Source organism: Typopeltis vanoorti, chromosome 2, assembly GCF_054136105.1.
Source record: "Typopeltis vanoorti isolate ZY-2024b chromosome 2, IOZ_Tvanoo_1.0, whole genome shotgun sequence".
NCBI lineage: Eukaryota > Metazoa > Arthropoda > Arachnida > Uropygi > Thelyphonidae > Typopeltis > Typopeltis vanoorti.
The window spans coordinates 132,514,579-132,536,848 of record NC_143550.1 but is presented as its reverse complement, the minus strand read 5'-3'; the positions used below and the strand labels follow the sequence as shown (position 1 = coordinate 132,536,848).

General features: G+C 33.2%; 1 protein-coding gene across 4 annotated transcripts in view; it reads right to left on the bottom strand.

Annotated features, from left to right (window-relative positions):
• Window positions 1-22,270, bottom strand: part of GluRS-m (putative glutamate--tRNA ligase, mitochondrial) — a 189,083-nt gene that overhangs the window by 146,927 nt on the left and 19,886 nt on the right. For all 4 annotated transcript variants that reach the window (XM_090408318.1, XM_090408334.1, XM_090408327.1 and 1 more), the window contains exons 3-4: window positions 18,579-18,689; window positions 15,382-15,429 (exon numbers count right to left, since the gene is read on the bottom strand). In XM_090408318.1, the coding sequence (XP_090264444.1) occupies window positions 15,382-15,429; window positions 18,579-18,689 (159 nt within the window). The remainder of the gene's footprint in view (window positions 1-15,381; window positions 15,430-18,578; window positions 18,690-22,270) is intronic.

The window sequence follows — 22,270 nt, the reverse complement described above, 5'->3', positions numbered from 1 at the left end:
AAACTTGTGAAATGCTAGGCCTCTTCCTTCTTCCTGATGGCGTAACCTCAAAATCTGAAGACTGCATCCAGCTGTTCCACTTCTCCTTCATAAATCCCTTAAATGGTTTATTAATACAGACATCTAAATGTTGAAGCTGACTAGTTAGACCTCCTGGAATTACAGCTAACCGAGTTTTCAATTCCTTGAGTTTATTTGTAACATCGCCTGATCTGTGAGAATGAAACTGATCCCAAACTAGCATGGCAGGCTTCTTCAACAGTCCACCAGGGCACCTAGACCAAATTTTATCTATCCATAACTTCATTCCTCCTCCATCCATCCAGCCTTCTGCATGAACATATACAAACACTCCTTTAAGCAGTTTTCCTTTGGGTAGCGTCTTCCTTTTAAAAATCAATAGTGGTGGCAATTTTGTCCCATCAGCACAGTAGGATAAAACAACCGTGTAGTGAATTTTTTCGTGCCCCGAAGTTTTAATAGTAACACTTTTAGTGCCATTGGAATTTACAATTTTGTTTGAGGGCACATGAAATGTCAGCGAACTTCGTCCATGTTTCCCATTTGCGCAAGTCCAAAATTTTCTAGTTTCCTTGCATTAATGACGAATCGATGAAATTCAATCATTTTTTTCTTTATATTCAGCTGGCATCTTTTGTCAGATTTTTGTTTTAGTCAGCATACATAGCTGGATTCTCTTCATGAATCTTGAACACCATGATGTTGATTCAATAAAGTTGGCGATCCCTCTGTTAGTGGCTATCGCTTTCGCTTGATGAATAATCATTTTTGTAGACACTGAAAGTCCAACTTTTCTGTGATCTAAAATCCAAGTATTCAGTTCAGCCTCAAGTTCTGACCATTTTGCAGTTCCACTTCATAGGTTATGTTTACTGTGCGCTGCTTTTTTTTAAATCCTCTTCCTGATTCCGCCAAGTTCTTATAATTTTCTCAGTTGGGGGTGGTCCGAAATGCCTCTCTGCAGCCCCGTTTCCATGTTCTTTAGCATACGCCATCACAAGTAGCTTGTATGCAATATTGTAACAATGCCGATGTTTTTCAGCCATAATTTGCCAAGAAATTTAGAGAAAATTTAACGGCAGATAGTTATCACCGTTCACAACTGTGACAACAATTGGAAAGTTTAAACGAACACAGCTGTGATTGTCGATGACAGCGCATGCACACCCACTGAACTCTATGTCAGTGTTTCTCAAAGTGTGGTACGCGTACCCCTGGGGGTATGTGAAAGGTCTTCAGGGGTCCGTGGCAATTTTCGGCTATGCATCATCAACGCATAGAATAAAATTCAATGTATTATCTGTGAAGTTCGAGATCGTAAAATGTTCCTATTGTATCACTGAATAAGGTACAGAGACATCTCTGCAGGCTGGGCAATATGTTTCTCAACAAATAGTGCAATTAGAGACAAACAGTGCAATTAGAGACAACTGGGATAAAAACGGCACTAACTAATGAATTGCATGTCCCCTCCCACATAAAATGCTGTATGACTCAAGCAAAACCATACGTTGCCAGTGCAACATATGGCTCTGTTTGAGTGAATGTGTTAAAACGAAGAAATATATAGTGAATGTGTTTCAGATATTATATAAGGAATTCGGTTGAAGAGAATTAGCATTTCAACTCAACTGTAGGCTTGTCTTTGTCATTTAGTAGCACGTTCTTTTGTTAATACCGCACACCAATCATATGAACGCAGATGTCTAAAGTTTGAGAAGCACTGCTCTACGTAACTGGAATGCTCTTACACACCCACCGCAAGGAAGCAATAAAGAAATCGCGCAACTCGGAACAGAGAAAATTTCCAGAAATGAAAATAATAAAAAACTGAGTATCGGCGTATAAGACGCACCCTGTTTTTCAGACCTATTTTCAAAGAAAAAAAGTGCATCTTATACGCCCGCAAATACGGTAAGTGCTTAAATCTTTATTTCCTACTTCATTTCAAATTCTCTATCTGTTAGTTCTGCAATAAATATGACAATGTTGTGCAAGATAAAAGTAAAACATATTATTCAATAAAAACTTCATGCATTTTTGTTTCTGCTTACATTAAATTTGTAATAATTGCAAATTTTCATGAGCATAAATTCTAAAATGATAAAAAACAATAAATAAGCAACATAACCAGTGGCATTTGTGCTTTTCTGGTGTCTTGTTGATAGCAGTGACAAATTTTTTCCAAACTTACTTCCACCACTTCTGCATTCTGGTTCAACCTGCAATTATTATTATTATTATTACCAGAGAATACTGAGGCATATGGGATTCACTGAAGGAGGTCATTATCATCTGCACTAACTGTTATGGCTTTTCTTGAATTTATTCAAAACTACCTGCACTCGCTGCCTTCAAAGCTAAACCATTCCAATCATATACTATTCTATGAGTGAAAAAATTTAACTCCCCTTTAACTGCATTTATTTTCAACTACCATAGATGCCCTCTTTTCCTCTCTCCAGCATCTGTATGCATGTTTTAAAACTGGAATAAAATATAAAAATGCGAATTGGCATGCTAATAATAATAAAAGATGAAACATAGAAAATGTCAACATTTAATAGTAAAATTTTTGCCCATATTTCACAGGTGTCTTCAGTACAGAAATGGAGTAGTAAATTATGCAAATTACAGAAAGATTCTAAGTGCCATCACAGTAGCTACAGTTAGGTAATTAAAAAAGTCAACGATTTTCTAAATAAGAAACAAAAAGCATATAATTAATTAAGCAAATTAGGAAAGATTAGCACACTGAAAGAGTACTAACTTCCATAAAGGAGATACATAGATCTAAAGGTCTATGTTTAAGTTTGGCAATGGAGTAATGTTTCACAAGTTTCCTTATTAAGACGTTCCATAAGAAACCTGTTCTTATTAAGGATTTTAGTTTTGAGATGGCATATTCAGCAAGCGCCAACTGTTCAAGCTTGTGGTACTTGATATAAGAATTATGTTCTCTGTCACAGATAAAAGCAGATCTTCTAGATTGTCCATAATAAGACAAACCAAGTGGAGGAAACTTGACCTTGGAGATGAGAAGTGGAGATTATTTTTCTGACAGGGCAAAAGGCCACCAAAATGTTGAGGAGGTTTTACAATTTTTGGAATATGTTCAGAAATTCCTTTCATATAAGGGAGTGGTATATGAGTGATTTCCTCTTTAGCAGAAGAGGCAGGAATTCTATAGCTGTTGAATGCCTTACTGTTGAATGACAAGAAAGTTGACCTAATATCTGAAGAATGGACATGATGTATTAAAATCTCAATAGTCTCAATTTTTTTTACTAGCATGATGGTGTGATTCTGAATGAATACAGTAACCTGTGTGTGTGTGTCTTCTTCCAAATACTGACGACTAGGCTATCATCAAGCAGATCAAGAATTATCAGAACCAAGAAGACTCTTTGGTCATTATTTTTTTTCTTTTTCTAAAAAGTATCCAGAATGAATTAACAAAGTCAAGAAAGTTTGACAACATCCAATGGAAATTCTTGCTGAAGTAATTCTATGGAATTCAGTAAACATTTTGACTTTATTATTCATGGATATTTCACATTAAAGCTATGTTCTAGATGTTTGGAGCAATTACAGTTGACCCATGAACAATGGGGGTTAGGGCTGACTCTGTGTTATTCGAAAATCTGCATATAACTTTTGACTCCCCAAAAACTTTACTAATAGCCTTTGACCAGAAGCCTTACAGATAATATAAACAATCTATTGACACATATTTTGAATGTTATATATAATTATATACTATATTCTTACAATAAAGTAAGCTAGAGAAAAGAAAAAAATATTAAGAAAATAATAAGGAAGAGAAAATACATTTACAGTATTGCATAGCATATGATTGCTTTATGGAACCCTAGTGTAATCAATATGATTGCTTCCCAGTAACCTAGCCTATACTCTAACGAATGAATCGTTATACAATTTTCATTTTATGCTAATTAATTAAATTTAACTAATTAATTAATAAGTTAATTTTATGAAGGTTATGATTTAATACTACATCTTTGTGCTTGTTTACATTTCTCTCAACTGTAAATGGCATGTACAGTCTAAGTGTTTGTGTGCATAAGTTTGATAAATTTTACTTTTTTATGATAGATTTGTGTATACTTTATGGTAATGAATGATAAAATAGACTAGTATCTACATATATTTTATGCATTCACGACATACCCAATTTTTTCGATATTTTTAGGCTATGCAGTTCTTCTGCGGGTTTTTTCAAACTGTTTCAAATCCAAAAAAATTTTCCAATATATTTATTAAAAAAAAATCCACATATAAGTAGATCCATGCAGTTCAAATCCATATTCTTCAAGTGTCAACTGTACTTTCAAAGTTTGCTAAACAAAACAACTAGTCACAGCAGGGTGGTAGAAAACACCCAACAGAATTCAATCAGGAATACCTATCAATATTTGAAGTAGAAAAGACATCAAAAACCTGAAATATGGAAAGGCAGCTGAGGTAGATCATATTTGACCAGAAATGCTCAAATGTGGAGGTATGAAAGTTTTATAGTGGATATACTGCATAATTCAAAAGGTCCAGTCACAGGGTTGAATCTTGAATTTCATATGAATGGAGTTGAGCTCTCATAGTACCCAACTATAAAAACGGAAATAAAACTGAATGTGAGAATTACAGGAGTATTTCCTTACTGAGGGTTCATGGTAAGATTTATGCAAGTATATCTGAGAAATGTCTAAGAAAAAATGTGGAAGGGAAGATTGGAGAAGAACAAGCAGAATTCAGGCCAAATATCAAAACTTTCCACTTTAAAATAGACAATTGAGAAATCATGGGAATATAACAAGACAATTGATAAATCATGGGAATATAACAAAGAATTGTATTTAATTTTTTTTGATCTGGAAAAGGCATATGACAAGGCGTGAAGAGAAAAGTTGTTCAAAATGCTAGTTATGTGGTGTAAATGGGACATTATATCAAGCAATACATAGTCTATATTTGAGTTGTAAGTGAGCAGTTAAAATTGAAGTAAGCACATGAAGATGGTTTAATATTAAATCAGGTGTCAGACAAGAATGTACTTTATCTTCACTGTTATTCATCATTTATATGGATCACATTATGGAGGAAAGTGGTATTAAACCTGATCAAAATTGGAGATATTAATCTCAGCTCTTTACTTTATGCAGATGGTGTTATACTTCTAAATAAATCTAATAGAAGACTGCAGGATTCCCTAATGAAACTGAATAACTGTTGTAATAAATTTGGTATGAAAATCATCAATAAAGAGACAAAGAAAATATTAAAGAAAATAAGAAAAGAGTAAAAAGTACCTTAGAAGACAGAAATATAAGATCTAATAATATTGGAATCTTGACAGATAAAAGATTAATTTGGGGAAAAAGTGTTGATAGGAATTTAAAAACGACGTAACTTTTTTCATGTAGTACTGTGATAATAATATCCTATATCCCCCCCCGCAGGATACATATCAGGAATTTGATGATGATGATGAAAAAACTATACCAATAGATTGAAGGAATGGCAACTAGTCCTCTTTCTCCAAATCATGCTAACTATTGTATAGAATATTTTGAAAAACGTCACCACGACAATATTTCAGTAAGACCTACACTAGGGGTCTTACTTGTGTACATGCGCAAACCTATGGTACATGTACCAAAAGTGGTGCATTAGATGATCAGAAGGCAAATTAGATCCCAATGATAATAACAAAAAGTAAGCCTATTTATGCAGGCTTACTTCTTATTGTTATCACTGGGATCCAATGTTAAAATCAGTATTAACCAAAAACCAATTTGTAGAAAAAATGCCAAAAATTAGTCATTATTTTTAGCAATTTTATTGTTTCGTGCACATCATTTGCACATTCACTTATTTTATACTGAGGCACCAAGTGTTAGCAACAGTAGTGCATGACAGGTTTATGTCAGTCAACTTACAATTGATACTTATGAACTACAGAGTTGTGCTTTGTTCGTCCTTTGTGAACATTTGCAGATTTGTACTTTTTGAAAATCAATCCCTGTTTTTACATTCAGTTATCCATCATAGTGCAAAAGAAAATGAGCAAAAGAAAAACAGAAGGTGATAGAAGAGTGAATTCAATGAGTAGTGGGAAAATGAGTTCTTATTTATAGCGAATTCAACAGGAAAAACCAATGTTCACTGTTCGTGAAAACACTTTCTCACATAATAAAAGACATGATGTTAATAGACACTATAAAACACATCAGACTGAAATAGAAAGAAAACTGAAGACAGTGATTGGGTATGAGTTACGAAGAGAATATGTAATTAAGAAAAGGAAGGAATCAAAAGAATATGAAATATGTTTGTTAAAAGAAGTTTTGAAAGTCTGGCGATGACAGAAACATCCTACGTAATTGCTTTAGTGTTGGCCAAAAACCAGAAGTCTTTCTCTTGGAAGTTTTTCCACTTGGTTCTCTGATTGAGAAGAAATTGTTAAGGCTTGTCTCCATATATTTGCAAGATGTCTGTCTTGGTGATAAAAATATCAAAAGGAAAGTAGATGAAATTGCTCTGTCAAAGCAAACAGTTACAAGATGCAGTGAAGAACTCTCTCATGATGTATCTGAGCAACTGGAAGACCTTGTCTGTGCTTGTACTTTCTATTCTTTAGCTTTGGACATATCTGCTGGCTTATGTGATATAGCCCATTGATGATAATTTTAATGTTTTTGAAGAACTTATCAATCTTGAATCACTTCATGGAAAAAACAAGAGGATCAGACTGAGAAAGTGAAATCATGCCTAGAAAACCTACAAGTAGATTCTAGTAACCTCATCAGTTTGTACTGATGGAGTGCTGTCAGTGATAAGTAAAGCCACTCGGGACTACAACTTTGCTTGAAAACTTTTTCTACCATCCTTGACTAAAACATCACTGCATTATACATGAAGAGTCACTGTATGGAAAAACGTTAAATTTGAAGCATGTTATGTTATCGGTTGTAAAATGTGTAAATAAAATTAGAGCAAGAGAATTAAACAGAAGAGAATTCAGAGAATATTGTGAAACATTACATTTGGAATATAGCAATCTCTTTCTTCATTATGAGGTACTGGCTTTCTAGAGAACAGGTTCTGAGCAGATTTTGGATAATGAAAAAGACTATTCATAATTTTCTAGAAGAGAAAAATGAGCTGCCTGAGGAAAGAGCCAGTTGTTATATGATAACAACTGGCTGTTTGATTTAGCGTTTTTAGTTGACGTAATGGCAATTTTACAAAACATATTGAAAAAATCAAGTTATTGAAAGAGTCATTGAAAGTCGTTTCATGATTTTGCTAGAGAAGAGGACTGCATAGTTGCCTTTATAAACTCATTTTCACTTAATGAACAAAAAATGATGAAGATGCCTAGTAACATACAAATGGAACTTATTGACTTGAAAACAAATTCATTGCTGAACATGAAATTTGATGAGCTTCTCTCAGTCCCAAATGCTTCCGACATGATTAATTTCTGGCGATCATCACCCTGTGAACATTTTCCAGAATTAAGAAAATTTGGCCAGAGTTGTATCTGTCATTTTGGATGTGAACAACAATCATTTTCAGCCATGAAAGTGATTAAAAACAAAATGAGGTAGTGATTAAGTGATTCAAATTTAAAGAATTCTCTGCTGCTCTCAGTAACTAATTTAACTCCAAACATTAAAAACTTGGTGAAATCAAAACAGACCCAAAAGCCTCATTATGTTAATCTTGTTTTTATATAAAATCAATATCAAGTCTATATTAAATATGTCATAAAGAAGAATATTTCAAGTTTGTAAGAAGAAGAAGTCCAAATGGCTGTCAGAAGATGCCATACCTGTTTAACTTGTACAGCGAATACATTATAAGAATGGCAGGGCTGGAGGAGTCTTCAGTTGGAATTAAAATTGGTGGAAAAAATATTAATAATTTAAGGTATGCAGATGATACCACCTTGCTAGCAGAATGCAAAGAAGATTTGAAGGAACTTATTATGAAAGTTAAAGAAGAAAGTACTAAATATGGTCTTAAACTTAACCTCAAAAAGGCAAAAGTTATGGCAACATGTGAACTTAATGATTTTGAAGTAGATGGGGAGAAAATGGAAGCAGTTAACAATTTTGTGTTCCTAGGATCCCAAATTGATAAAGATGGTCATTGTACTGAAGAAGTTAGAAGATTATTACTCGGGAAAAAAAGCAATGACAAATTTAAGCAAGATCTTTAAAGATAAAGATATTAGCCTCACAACAAAAATCAGAATCGTGTAAGCAATGGTATTCCCTGTGGTGCTGTATGGATGTGAAAGTTGGACCCTGAGAAAGAGTGAAAGAAGGAAGAGAGATGCATTTGAATTATGGGTTTGGAGAAGCTTACTAAGAATACCATGGACTGCAAAGCAAACCAATAAATTAGTGATAGACAGAATAAAACCAGATTGCTCCCTTGAAGCTATGATCATCAAGCAAAAATTGTCATACTTCAGACATATTATGTGAGCAAATGACAGTCTGGAGAAGATGATGATGCTTGCTAAAGTTGATGGAAGCAGGAGAAGAGGAAGACCAAGAATTAGATGGGTGTATGGAGTTAAAGAAGCAAACTGGAGTGTACTTAGAGGTTCTGAAAGACAAGATCAGGGACAGATTGGAATGGAGAGTGTATGTTCGTGTAGTCGCCAGGAGTTGGAAACGACTCGATGGATCATAACACACACACACACACACACACACACACACACACACACACACACACACACACACACACACACACACACACACACACACACACACACACATTAACATTTTTACAGGAAGTTTGAACGCGTACATGAAAAATTGGCACATGAAACGTAAAAAGTTGGCCTTCCTTGACCTAAATATTGGTATATGTATGTGATGACATTAAAGAATTAAAACACATTAGGTCAACCTTTTTGTCAAATTCATACTATCACTTCACGGTATTAATAACACCAGCAGATGAAAAAATTAAATTAATTTATTGAAACTTACTAATAATTCGCTGGGTTTCTAACCAGCATTTTCAGAGCACAAATAACAACTGTGACAAGCACAGGTACTCAAATAAAGCACTGGAAACAATTCAGTAACTGAAAAAAAAACTAATGTCCTAACAAGGCTCTCTCTCTTTCTCTGAGATGGATGACTATAAAGTTAATTTGGAGAAGTACAATTACTTGGTCTTAGAATGACTATTCCAGATCTTTGGCAAATTAATGCAACCAGATTTGTTGAGATTAAAGGAGTGCTACATAACTGATGCCGATTGAAAAAATAGTTTCTCAAACCTATAGTGACTTCTACATAATAGTAATGTCTTATTCCATTTAATCCTATGTGACAGAGTATCCAGTGTATGGTCTGCCAGTCCTGACTTGACATACAGATGATTGTGGTAGTAATTTTTGTGTTCTTCAAGGTGAATGTTAACTGATCTACCACTCTGTCTGAAATAGGCTAAACTGCAGGCACAAGGAACTTCGCACACTCAGGATGATGAGTAAGAGGATGAAATTGATCTTTTTGGGAGAGTGGATGAATGCAGCAAGCTGAAAGAATAGTTCATGCCTTTCTACTCAAGAGAAAATCACTTGTATTCCACACCCTTGTGTGAAAGGAATTTCTGAATATATTGCAAAAATTTTAAAACCTCTTAACATTTTTGTGGCCTTTTGTCCCGTGAGAAAAATCTCTACCTTTCTCTTATGTTCCAAGGACAAGCTTGATTCAGTTGGTTTTCATTACTCCTATGGCACTGTCTTATTATGGACAATCTAGAACAGCGCTTCCCAAACTGTGAGCCACGTCCCCCTTGGGGCCATTAGTTTTGTTGAGGGGCCCGTGAAATAATGAAAACAAATTTAAAATGTTTTAAGACTAAGTAGATTTTTTTATCTTAAAAGAAACGTATTTAATTTTTATTTATTTTATTTTTGTTATTTTTTATATTTTAATGGAAAAAATCACACATTGGTATTGATTCACAAATTTTGCTTTCTCTGTATTTCAGTGCTTAACGAATATTAGTAAATATATACTTATTCATATAAGTTTCATTTCAAAAGGTATTGATAAGCAGCACAAAAAAGCTTACAAATGAAAATCTTGAGCTCATTTAAAATGGCCAAGTTTTTCACACTTTAAATTAATGTTTCATTGCTAGTGTACACAGGTGCGGGCAATGCACAGGAAAGAAATACGCTTGGGGTGCAGAGCGACTGCGCTGATAGCACAGATCATATGCATCAGAACTATAAACGCCGGGGATTCTCTTATTCATGTAATTCACTAATTTTATCTTGTTAGTCTGTGGTGTGCCAGTATCGGTACGTGGTGCTATTATTTGATCTATTCTATGTTAAAAATTTAACCCTGAGATGGATAAGTGGCTGATAAAAAAACAATTCAGTGAACAATCAGCAGAAGCAGAAACAGACTCACAAATGACAGTATCTCATATTTTACTACAACAGTCTGCATTGTCTTCAGCACCAGATGGTAAGAGGCAAAAAATGTCATATGAAGAAATTCGAAAATACGATCCTTCTTATTTGAAATATGGGTTTGTACCATCATATAATGATCCAAACAAGCCTATGTGTGTGTAATCTGCTGGAAACAATTATCAAATGATTGCATGCGACCTGGAAAACTTTGTTGCAATTTAGATACTGTTCACATGGGGAGAATAAGAGTAAGACAATTGAATTTTTTTCAAAGAAAGGCTGAAGAATTAAAACGACAAACTAAATGTTTTTCAAAACATACTAAATTGAATAGTAAAAGTATCTTTCAAAATTGCTTTGTTAATTGCAAAAACAAAGAAGCCTCATACAATTGGGGAAGACCTTATCTTACCAGCAGCAATAAAAATTTGTGAAACTATCCATGATTCCAAAATATCAGAACCTTTAAAAAAATTCCTAATTCTAATAACATAATTAAAAGAAGAATAGATTGCATTGATGATAATATCATACCTACGTTAATTTCACGAATCAATTTGCCATTCAACTTGATGAATCTATGGATAATACAAACGATGCTAATTTAATGGTTTTTGTCAGATATCTTTATAATTTTCAAATTCATGAAGATCTATTATTTTGCAGAAATCTTTCCAGTGTGACCAAAGAAAAAGATATATTTTAAAAGGGAATAATTTTTTCAAAGAATATGAACTTGATTGGCAAAAGCGCATCGGGATTTGCAATGATGGTGCCGCAGCCATGATGAGGAGAATTTAAGGTTTTGTAGCAGAAGTAAAAAAAGTTTATCCGAATGCAAGACATTTTCATTGCCTTATCCATGGAGAAAACTTAGTATTTCGACAAATGGAAGAATCTCTGAGTAAAGTATTATCAGAAATTTCTACTATAGTTAATGATATAAAAAATAATGCTACTAATAAACAAGACTGTTTCGTATTTTATGCCAAGAGATGGATTCCAATGATGACACTTTTTTATATCATACAGAAGTAAGGTGGTTGTCCTGTGGAAAAGTTCTAAAACAAGTTTTAATATTGAAAGATGAACTACGGATTTTTCATCTTGATAAGAATCGCATATTAGCATCTCATTTTTGTGATCAAAATTGGTTGTGTTTCATTTCTTATCTGTCAGATTTTTTCAAAAAAATTAATGAACTGAAACTTTCTCTGCAAGAAAAAGCACTAATATATTAACACTAAACATTAAATCACAAGCATTTCAAAGTAAACTTTCTACATGGTTAAAATGTTTTAAGGATAATAAAACGGAAATGTTTACTTCTCTTCATGAATATGTTAAAGAAAATAATATTTTACTATCAACAGAAAATAAAAGGATAATAATTAACAACCTCACAAATTCTATGGTTATTTTTCGAAAAATATTTTCCTACTTTGAATGAAGATAAAAAATATGATTGAATAAGAATACCATTTGCTCCTTCTCTATAATTTAGCAATCTTCCATGGTCATCCCAAGAAGCACTAACTGATATGAGAGCAGATTCAACCCTCGAATCAGAATTTGTTAACAGTGATTTATCCAAATTCTGAATTCAACAACAAAAAGAATGTACTTCAATTGCAAATGCAGTTTTAAATATGCTAATTCCTTTCGCATCTACATACCTTTGTGAAACAGCATTTTCATTACTATTGGTAATTAAAAATAAACACAGGTCCTGCTTATCAATGGAAGCATTAGAAAGAAATCTAAGATTTGCAGTTTCAAATATTTCACTTGATACCGACTTTTTGTGTAGCAGTATTGAAACACATCCATCACATTAAATTGTTATTAAACTTATTTTATGTTTTTAATTCTTACTTTGTTTATTACTAATCATTTTACATTTTATGTGCTTGCTGCAAATGTACATTAACAATATATCTATCTATATAAAAATATAAAATAATGTGCATATCAAATGTGTATGTAAGATGCTAAAAATGTAATATTTGCATTTGATTTTTGCAATATTCACTGTGTATGTTTTGTATTGAATATAAATACAATAAATATTATAATAATATATGTCTGTATTATGATTTCTTTTCCGATGGGGGCCCTGAAATATTTTAATTGGATCAAAAAAAAATATCCAAAAATTGGATATTTTAATGGGACCAAACCTAGTATTCTCCTCAGATGGTCATAATTTCTGGCTTTGTTGTTCAGCATGTAATCTTTTCTGAATGGAACATTCATATATACTTAGCACATCAGTACAACACGATCACTGTCACCAACCAGAAGCAGAGCAGTCACCTCTAACGAGAAATTCCATTCTGGCACTATCATCAGGTAATACTCTTTTGACATTGAGTTTATTCTGTCATATGCTGCTTGAGGAAGTCTTACAAAGCTCAATAAATTTGATATAATATTTCTCATGAGATGTCACTGATAGCCAATCAATGCTCAGATAATAAAGTTACCAAACAAAATATGTTGCCAAACGACTTTGTGATTCATTTCATTGTAACCAGCAATTAATCCAGTGAATCTGTAACAGCACAGGCCCAACTCTACTCCTTTGTTACTGATATTCATGGCATATTCATCCATTAATGGTTCTAACAGGCACTTAAGTGTCTGTGACCTTCCAAGTATTATTCAGAGATTTCTTAACTGTAATTCAAGGATAAGGTGGTTAGCACTATGCTTCCCAGAGTGTCCTATGTCTGTAGATACATGTGTTCATGGGGCCAGTTTGCCTGTTCTGGAGGATGAAAAACCCGAGTTTCTGAGTGAAAAAATAAAGGTTCCTCACATCATGAATGGGAATCGAACCCAGATCTTTTTGACCAAAGGGCTTCGTCTATACCAACTGAGCTAAAGAGGCTCATTCTTGGCATACAGAAATAATAAGTTAATTCCATATCTAGTCAGTCAACTTGCACTTTTGCAGATGTTATCTAATGCTTCACTTATGCAGACATTCTTAATAATTCTGAACCAGACAAGAATCACCTCCATGATTATACACCTTCATATTATTAATGCAGTTCCATAATGGAGTCACTCTTATGCAGAGAGGCTTGCCATTTTCTCCTTATGATTTTAGTTTCCTTGACACTACACATCAGGTCTCACACCAATAAATAATTTCTCCAGACTAATGATACCAAACACATTCAAGTATAAGACATCTATATTATATGATGAGAATTGAATCATCTGCCATTATAAGACTTAATTTAGTGCCATCTGCTATTGGATCTTGTAACAGACTACTGTCCGACCACAGATCCGAGACCCTAGTCTGGCAGCTTGCCAAGAAGAGTCAATTCATGTTGAAGGAGAAAAAAGAAATAAGCTGATGCATGAATTGGTCACTAACATGCAAAATCATGTGCTTTATACATAAAATTTTCCAATTGTTACACAAGCAAAATAGTTACAACTTTAAAAATTACAATGTTCATAAAAGAAAAGTTAATTTTCCGACTTGTAATAATAAACAACTCATCCCACAAGACGGATTGATTACCCTATTATCGGAATGGATTCTCCTTCTTCTAACATGTGCAGAGGTGTCGAAGGGTCTTATATCTGTGAGCGTATAGTAACAATTTTTACTCTCTCTCTCTCTCTTTATTCTCACTTTTTGTAACACCCCTTTCATATTCTCTCTCCTACCGTATTTATCACATATTAAATCACTTGAACATCGAGAACTACCATCTCCTTTGCTTTTTCTTTTCAATTGCATTTATTGTATTTTTGATTTTTGCTCCTGGAAAGCTCAAAGTAGTAACGCAGTCATGAATAGCATGCATTTTTTATAAATAAATCATCATACCATATTTCATCCTTCTTTTTATATTTTGCTTACTTGATAATATTGTTCATATTTCAGCTATTATCTTTCTTGTCCTTCCTGTGCTAGTTTAAATGCTTCTTGACTTGTAATAATTCCCATGTCATCTGTCTAATAATTCATTTCAGTCTTTAGATTTCGAAAGTTAATTGATTTTCAATATCCTTCATTTATTTCAATAATTGCATGTTTCTGTTAAGTTGTTCAAATGTGATAAAATTTCTTATTCTTAACTTATTTGTCTTTCTCATTTCATTTCACTTCTGTATGATGACTAGGAAACAGAGTAATTTGATGTGATGTGATGTCAACTGCATTATATTATAAAAAGAAACTTAGTCATGAAAATATTTCATGAGAAAACAATAAGGATGTAAATAATAATATATGGGGGTAACCCACTCTTTTCCTATTTGTATTCAGTGTTATTTAGTGGTTCTAATATGAAAAAAATGACATTTTATCATCAAGATAGCTCCCACTATCTCCATCAGTCTAGCTCCCACTAATGAGGATTAGTGGGAGCTGGCGCAAGAAAATTGAGGATACAATGAAAGTTATTTAGAAGGGGGGGAGTTAACATGCAGGCCAGCAAGTTCCTGTTTACCACTCTGAAGAACCATGGTTCAAGACAAGCTGTCTGATAAAAACAGAGATCAAGTATTCCTGGAGTAATTCAGAGAGGGAGAGATGAGAGATTGTTTCAAATCTGTCATGAAGTTCTCAGAACACTCTTAGAGCTGTACTGAATTCTAATAGTATTCCAAACCTTTGTTACAGATTTTTACATGCATTATGGGATACAGAGCAACATGATGTGAAGTCAACTATTCTTTAGATACAAGTTACCTAGTTGTATACAGATATTTTATGCAAACTTTTGTTTCCCTATAATTCACCAATGTGAGAATGAAAACAAGAATACAATTTCCTTTTAAGTATAATACTGTTTCTAACTGAGTGAAAACACTTGTTGCAATGAATAAAAAAAGTTCTAACTTACCTTGATTAAATCATCAACTTTCTTCTGGTATAACTGCAATCTTTCTGACTGGATATTTGAAAATAAATAAATAAATAAAATAAAATAAAATTAAATGCTTATTAATGCTTATTATTCCTCCCCCCCCCTTGATATAATCCCATATGAGAGATTGTAAAATCTACTACACATGGTATTAACACCAAAGTGACATACATGGGCTATTCCAGCATGATTTTTCAAGCAAAGAAAAAAAAAAGTATGCACTAAATCTAAAGAATAAGACACTGGGAGGGGAGGGACGAGAAGGGGTGAGATATTGGTCTCTTCATTCATTGTCTAATAAAAAAAAATAAATAAAAAAATGCTAGCCTGGTGGTGGGTTCAAATTCCATCTTGGGCATGGATATTTGTAAAAACCTGCTCTACAGGAGCACGTATAGCTCTTTGAATTTATAAAGCTGTGTTTTTTTTTAATTAAAAAATTCATAGAATTTTAATGGGTGCAACAAGTTATAAGTATTTCCTTCTTTCTAGCAACTTATTATCCCTCTTTATAAGGTTATGATTTGGCCACATCTTGACTGCAGTGCACATGTTTGGTCAACTGGGTTTCTTGGGGATGATCAGGCAGCGGTGGAGAGGATCCAGAGACAAGTGACCAAGCTGATGACAGGTTTGTGGAATGCTTCCTATGAGGATAGATTAGAATCTATCCTCATAATATCCTCGTAAAATCCTTTTACTAGAATTCTGGCAATAAATGAAAATCATAATAATAATTTTGCATTTATAAGCAATGTATTTATTACATGAATTTAATTCAACATTAATGACAGATGCAAGAATAGAGGCTCCATCCACTGGTACTCAGAAAAATTTGATTTGTTGTTAAACACTTCTACTCACTGCTCCTTCTACCATCATATAATGATATATAATATATACATTTTTTGCCTGATGGGTAGGGTTTTGCATAATATGTCAACTCCTGAACAATGTAAATACAAACATGAAATGAAAGTGGGAAGGAGAGAGGAAGAACATTAAAATTAAATATACAAATAAAAAGGAGAAGACATGATATGAAAATATTGCATAAGCACAATTTCTTTTACCATTTAACATGCTTCATAGTGCAAGCTTCAGTTTTGTTAAAAAATCATTACGAAATCTATGTACGTCTACTATAAAACTTTTTCAGTGGCATCGCATGCACATTTCGCTTGGGTGTGCTGTCGTGTGCGTTATGCAACCCGCAATACAAATTTCACGTCAATTTGACTGTATGCATGGCCATGCGTCCTCAGAAAATTTTCCAGGGGGGGGGGGCAAAGCTTGGAGACAAATAATTACATCAAGAAATTTTTATAATTATTGATTTAATTAAATAATTACATCAATAAACAACTTTTAACTTTTTTTATTTGATGTAATTATTTTTCGATGTAAACTACAAATACATTATTTTCATTTTGCATCAATTATAATGATCTTTAATTCTTGAGAAAAAAAAAGTATTCAGAATTAATAGTTTTTAGCACAATTTCACATATAAAAAAATTGACCGGCATATTTTATTAAAAATCAACTAATTAATTAATCCTAAATTAAATTATTTCAGTTTAAAAGGAAAAAAATCATAAAACTAACAAGTAAAATAATATTAAATTACATACACTTACCTTTTAAAAATGTAGTTTTCTGTTTAAATTTGTTTCACTATAAATTTACAATTCATACTTCACTCAGTGACTCACTAGACACAGAAGGCAAACTAACCAGTCACTGTTCACAAATCAAAAAAAGATGCACCAAAAACAGGAACATGTGTTTTATTGCTGCAATAAAAAGCGTGTTCTATGGCTACCCCACCTGAGGCAAAACAGGCCAACCCATAATAAAATTTTAAGACAGACAAAGCATCCCAGGGTCGAGGGTGTAAGATTACATATCTCAATCAATTTTACGATTATAATTGGTGGAATTTTTTAATCGATTCTGGGGGAAGTGCCCTGTTCCCCCCCCCACCTACCCCTACGGATGCCCATGACCACTTGATTGCATTTTTATCGATGTATGAAAGTTTCGAGAGGGTATAGTGCATCAGCGTTCATCTTTATGATGACATAATTAAAAAACAAACTTATGAAGAGAGAGGGAGTATTACAAGAATAAATATGGTTTGATGGAGCAGCAAATTATCTCGTAAAATTTGTTGCACATGTTATGTGTATTTCTCTGGTTTGTGTATATTTTGCTCTGTTTTCCAAGAATTTCATTTTGTTTACTGAGACTCAGTATACATAGCATTTGATCATGATTGGAATTATCCACACTTTCCGGAATCCTACATTCATTAGTTGTTTTTTATTTTTTTAGTATCAGTGGTTCTTGTCTTATCAATCTCACATATGCTGGTATTTTGTTCTAGATCAATGTCTTATAATACACAGAATATTCATTTTTATTCAGGAATAGATATTTTTTATTGTCTGTTGTTTCCGAAGACTAGAATAAAAATGTCTCTATATACCATTAAAAAACGTTGCAACCTCAACAGATGCTATACTGCACAAGCAAAAGAAAAAACAATTAGATTTTATCTCCTAACATCCACTTTCAAATTTTCAGTTCCAGAAAACATGTGTAACAGCTGTTTGTAATACAGGAAGCGCTCAACTCATGACAAGTGACAATGTTCAATTGGATTGGTTACTGACACAATAACCAATCACAGATGCTAGATGCTGGGTGAGCTCAAAATGTTAGCTCACCTAGCCATGCCTTCTCAGTGGTTTAAAAATACTAGAAAGCTAAGAATTTGACCCACTGCACCCTCTTTACATCTTTTCAAAGGGCTGAAAGGTATGTGCATTTTGAAAGCACACCCAGGCTATTAATGTGAATGTGAAGCTATGTTTACGCATAGAAAAGTGCCCTCTTCATGAAGCATTAATGCTTTATTAGCCTTCTGAAGAGGATAATGAAGCATTAGTATATTGTGTTCAATTTTAAGTCTGCAAACAATTGGAGGAGTCTTTAATGGGAATAAATGTAAAAATATAATATCGGTGTTACTCATTTTTCGTAGATGAGCACTGCACACCCGGAATATTCGCCCCTGAACTTTTTACTGATTGATGTTAATATTTTGAAATATCAAAAATTGTAACCAATAACTATACCAGACAACCATACAAAACTCACTCATTTACCTGAACATATGGACAATATACACCACCAACTGAGGGTCCTTCATCAGGAACAATCCCTGCCCACTGCAAAATTTTTTCTAGATGCTTTACAGCACCAGTTACTATACGTTTCTATAAAAAAAAAATAAAAAATTAATTAAATCATAATTTAATTGCAATAAAAAGCAACTAAAATTTGAGCTAAAAAGCTAAAATTTTTATTAATATATATGATAAATATACAAAACAAGAGTTGATTTGTACCAAATAAATAAATAAATAAATAAATAAACACACACACACACACACACACACACACACACACACACACACACACACACACACACACACACACACACACACACACACAGTCGAGTCTCTTTTTATGGGGTAGATACGTCCCACAGAAAACCGCATATAAAAAATTGCACAAAAAAGGCCTAAACTTATGTTGAAAAATTAGGGATACGTTCCATAATTTTCTAAAACCACATAAAACCAAAGCAATGAATTAAAATAAACCTAAAGTCGCATAAAAAGTTTATGAAAATTCAGGAAAATAAGAATGCCTAAGTTTGTTTTAAAGCTTTATTTATTTAATTTTATTGAAAAGTAACAATTTTTTTTTTTTTTTACATTTTGTCATCAGAATTATCATCGCTATTAGACAATATTCAGCAACATTTGCGAACTGGTGCAAAATCACTTTCATCACCAGAAGAAATAGGCAGTGCATCAGATCTGTATGGTAAAAGCAATGGTTCTTCACAAACAGAATTAGCTTCACCCTTGTTTCGTGCTGAGATTTTTTTCTTCTGACAATGTAATCAGTGATTAAACTTTGCGATGATGATTTCACTAATTTTTTATACAGCTCGCAATATCCATACAGTTCTTCAGCTCATGTTGGAATTTAAAGGCTAGTTCAGATATTGTGTCATTAACAAGAAAATGATTTTCCAATTTATTTCACAGTTCAAGACCTTGAATTATATTTGCAGTGAGGAGGACAGATTTTTCTTCTGCTTCACTATCGTTTTCTGGATCTTCGATGATATCTAAAGTTAATTGATATCCAATAATATCATCGTCACTTAAGGCATTATCCACAAGCAATTCATCTACATCGTTCTGGCTAAATGTATCAAAACCTTCTCCGCCAATTTAATGTAATGATCTTTCGTCACTCGATCTTTGCTTGCTTTAAACCCACTTGCTTTTTTCTCATACTTTGCAATGTAAGTTCGATAATGTAGATGTTTGCATGGTTGCACTGTTTGCAATACATCCAGGCCGAGCTGTTTTCCAGCAGGCATGTAAAGTTTATGGTCTTATTTCAGCGATAGCAGATGCAACATGATTTAAGCAGTCCAAAATGGAAAATTTTTTCCAAACGTTAGTTACTGTTAATGATTCATTTTCTAGTTTATCCAATATAAATTGAAAAGTGTGCTTAACATAATATTTTTAAAAAGTAGCAATTATGCCTAGATCTAATGACTGAATAATGCTTGTTGTATTGGGTGGAAAAAACACTAGCTGCACATTTGGATGTTCAAATGCAGATGACTTGGTGCATTGTCAACAATTAATAAAACTTTAAAATTTAGAACTTTTGCTTCATATACGTTTCCACTTCTGGTACAAAGCAATTATTGAACCATTCAGTAAATACAGCAGTTGTTACCAAACCTTTGTATTAGCCATCCAATGTACCAGCAGCTGTTTTAGATCTTTGCCTTTTAGAGCACATGGTCTTAGAAATCGATTTACTATGAGGGGTTTCAGCATTCGATCTCCTGATGCATTGCTATAAAGTAACAACGTCACTCGATCTTTGCTTGCTTTAAACCCACTTGCTTTTTTCCTCAGACTTTGCAATGTAAGTTCAACTAGGCATTTTCTTCCAAAACAATCCTGTTTCATCAGCGTTAAACACTTGATTGGGACAATATCCACCATCTTCAATAATTTTTCTTCTGCTGCAACCTCTTCTGTAATCTTCACGTTATGAAGTGCATTCCTTTTTAAAAATCCGGTTAACCATCCTTTGCTAGCTGAAAATTCTTTATCAGCCTGGGAAGCGGAAGTAGATGCTCCAATTGCTTCATCTGTTCATAAAACCGAAGAGCTTTTTGTTTAATTAAATAACCACTTATAGGAATTCTTCTGTGAGTTAATTCTGCAATCCAATTTACAAGCGCTCGTTCCGTGTTTTCTAATAAAGCATCTCGAATATGATGATAATTTAGCACTTAGTTTTGTGCCAGAAATGACAGATTTTCTTATTGCGACTTCATTCTTTTTAATTGCTCGTATAGTAGATTCGCCTAAATTAAAATGTTTACCAATTGCCGTAGATCCCTCTCCTTTTGCTAAGCGATCTAAAATTGCAATTTTCATTTCCAAAGAAATTGCTTTTCTTTGGAGCTTTTTTTTCTACAATGGGCCAAGTTAAATCTTTAAAATAACAATTAGCAAAATTTATACTTTTGATAATAAAAAGACAAACACATACTCACATGCAAAATTAAACTTCACGAACACTGACTGCTTACACATTATCACATACGCCAGAATGTGCTGCAACACACTGTTCATCATGTACAACGCCGATGAACGAATTGGTCAACAACACGCAAAATCACATGCTTTATAGATAAAATTTTCTAACTATTATACAAGCAAAATAGTTACCACTTTAAAAACTACAATGATCATAAAAGAGAAGTTAATTTTTCTCCGTGTAATAATAAACAACTCATCCCACAATATGGATTGATTACCCCAGGGTTTCCCAAACTGTGTTCTGTGAGAAGTCTCCTGGAATTTGTCATTTTAGTATTCTAAGCATTTTTCATGAATAAATATGTTATAGTGGAAATATTCTGAGGAGAATAACATTCATGAATATGTCGAAAAAGTCAGACCCAGAAGGTCTAAATAACATCTGTGTAGCAAATGTTAGTGATGACCAAGCCGTGTATTTTTAAACGTGGAAATATTCATGAATTATAGTTAATTCACACATTGAAACCTTTCAACATTCGGGAAAGGGAATACAGCTGTTTATGACTGGTCATAAAAATTGCCTGCAAGCCAATTACAACAATATACGGCATATCCTCTGTTCTCAAAACTGAACGAATTAACATCTGTATTGCAAATGTTAGTGACCAATCAGCAAAGAAGTATAAAGAAAATTTTTCCACTGAAATTGAAGATCAAGGTAGTCTATATCTGGTTCTAAGATCTAGTAATACTGAATACTTTCTTCACAAATTCATATTGTAGGGTGAAAGCGCTTGTTTCGGAAACCATAGTGCTGTGATTTTTTAAAAGTAATAGGCCTACAGATTTAAATTTTAATATGAATAGAGACAAGGGACTTTGTTTAATTTTGGTGTTAAGAAATCTCTTATTGAAGGCGTTTGTGAAGCAACAGATAGTGATTCATCCACCTCCAGCCTACAAAGCAATCTCAAGGATGTATAAAAGGAAGGGAAAACTATCAGCACAGAGGAGAAAAAGTCTGCATTCACTCGTAAGTACTTATAATATTATAAATTTTTGGTGATCAGAATGGGATATGTCAATGAAAATCTGCACAAATTAATTTAACGATGTTTATGTTTAATTAATTATTAATTAATAATAAAAATCAGCTAAATTAACAATTAATTATTAATTTGTACATTACAAAATAACCAAGG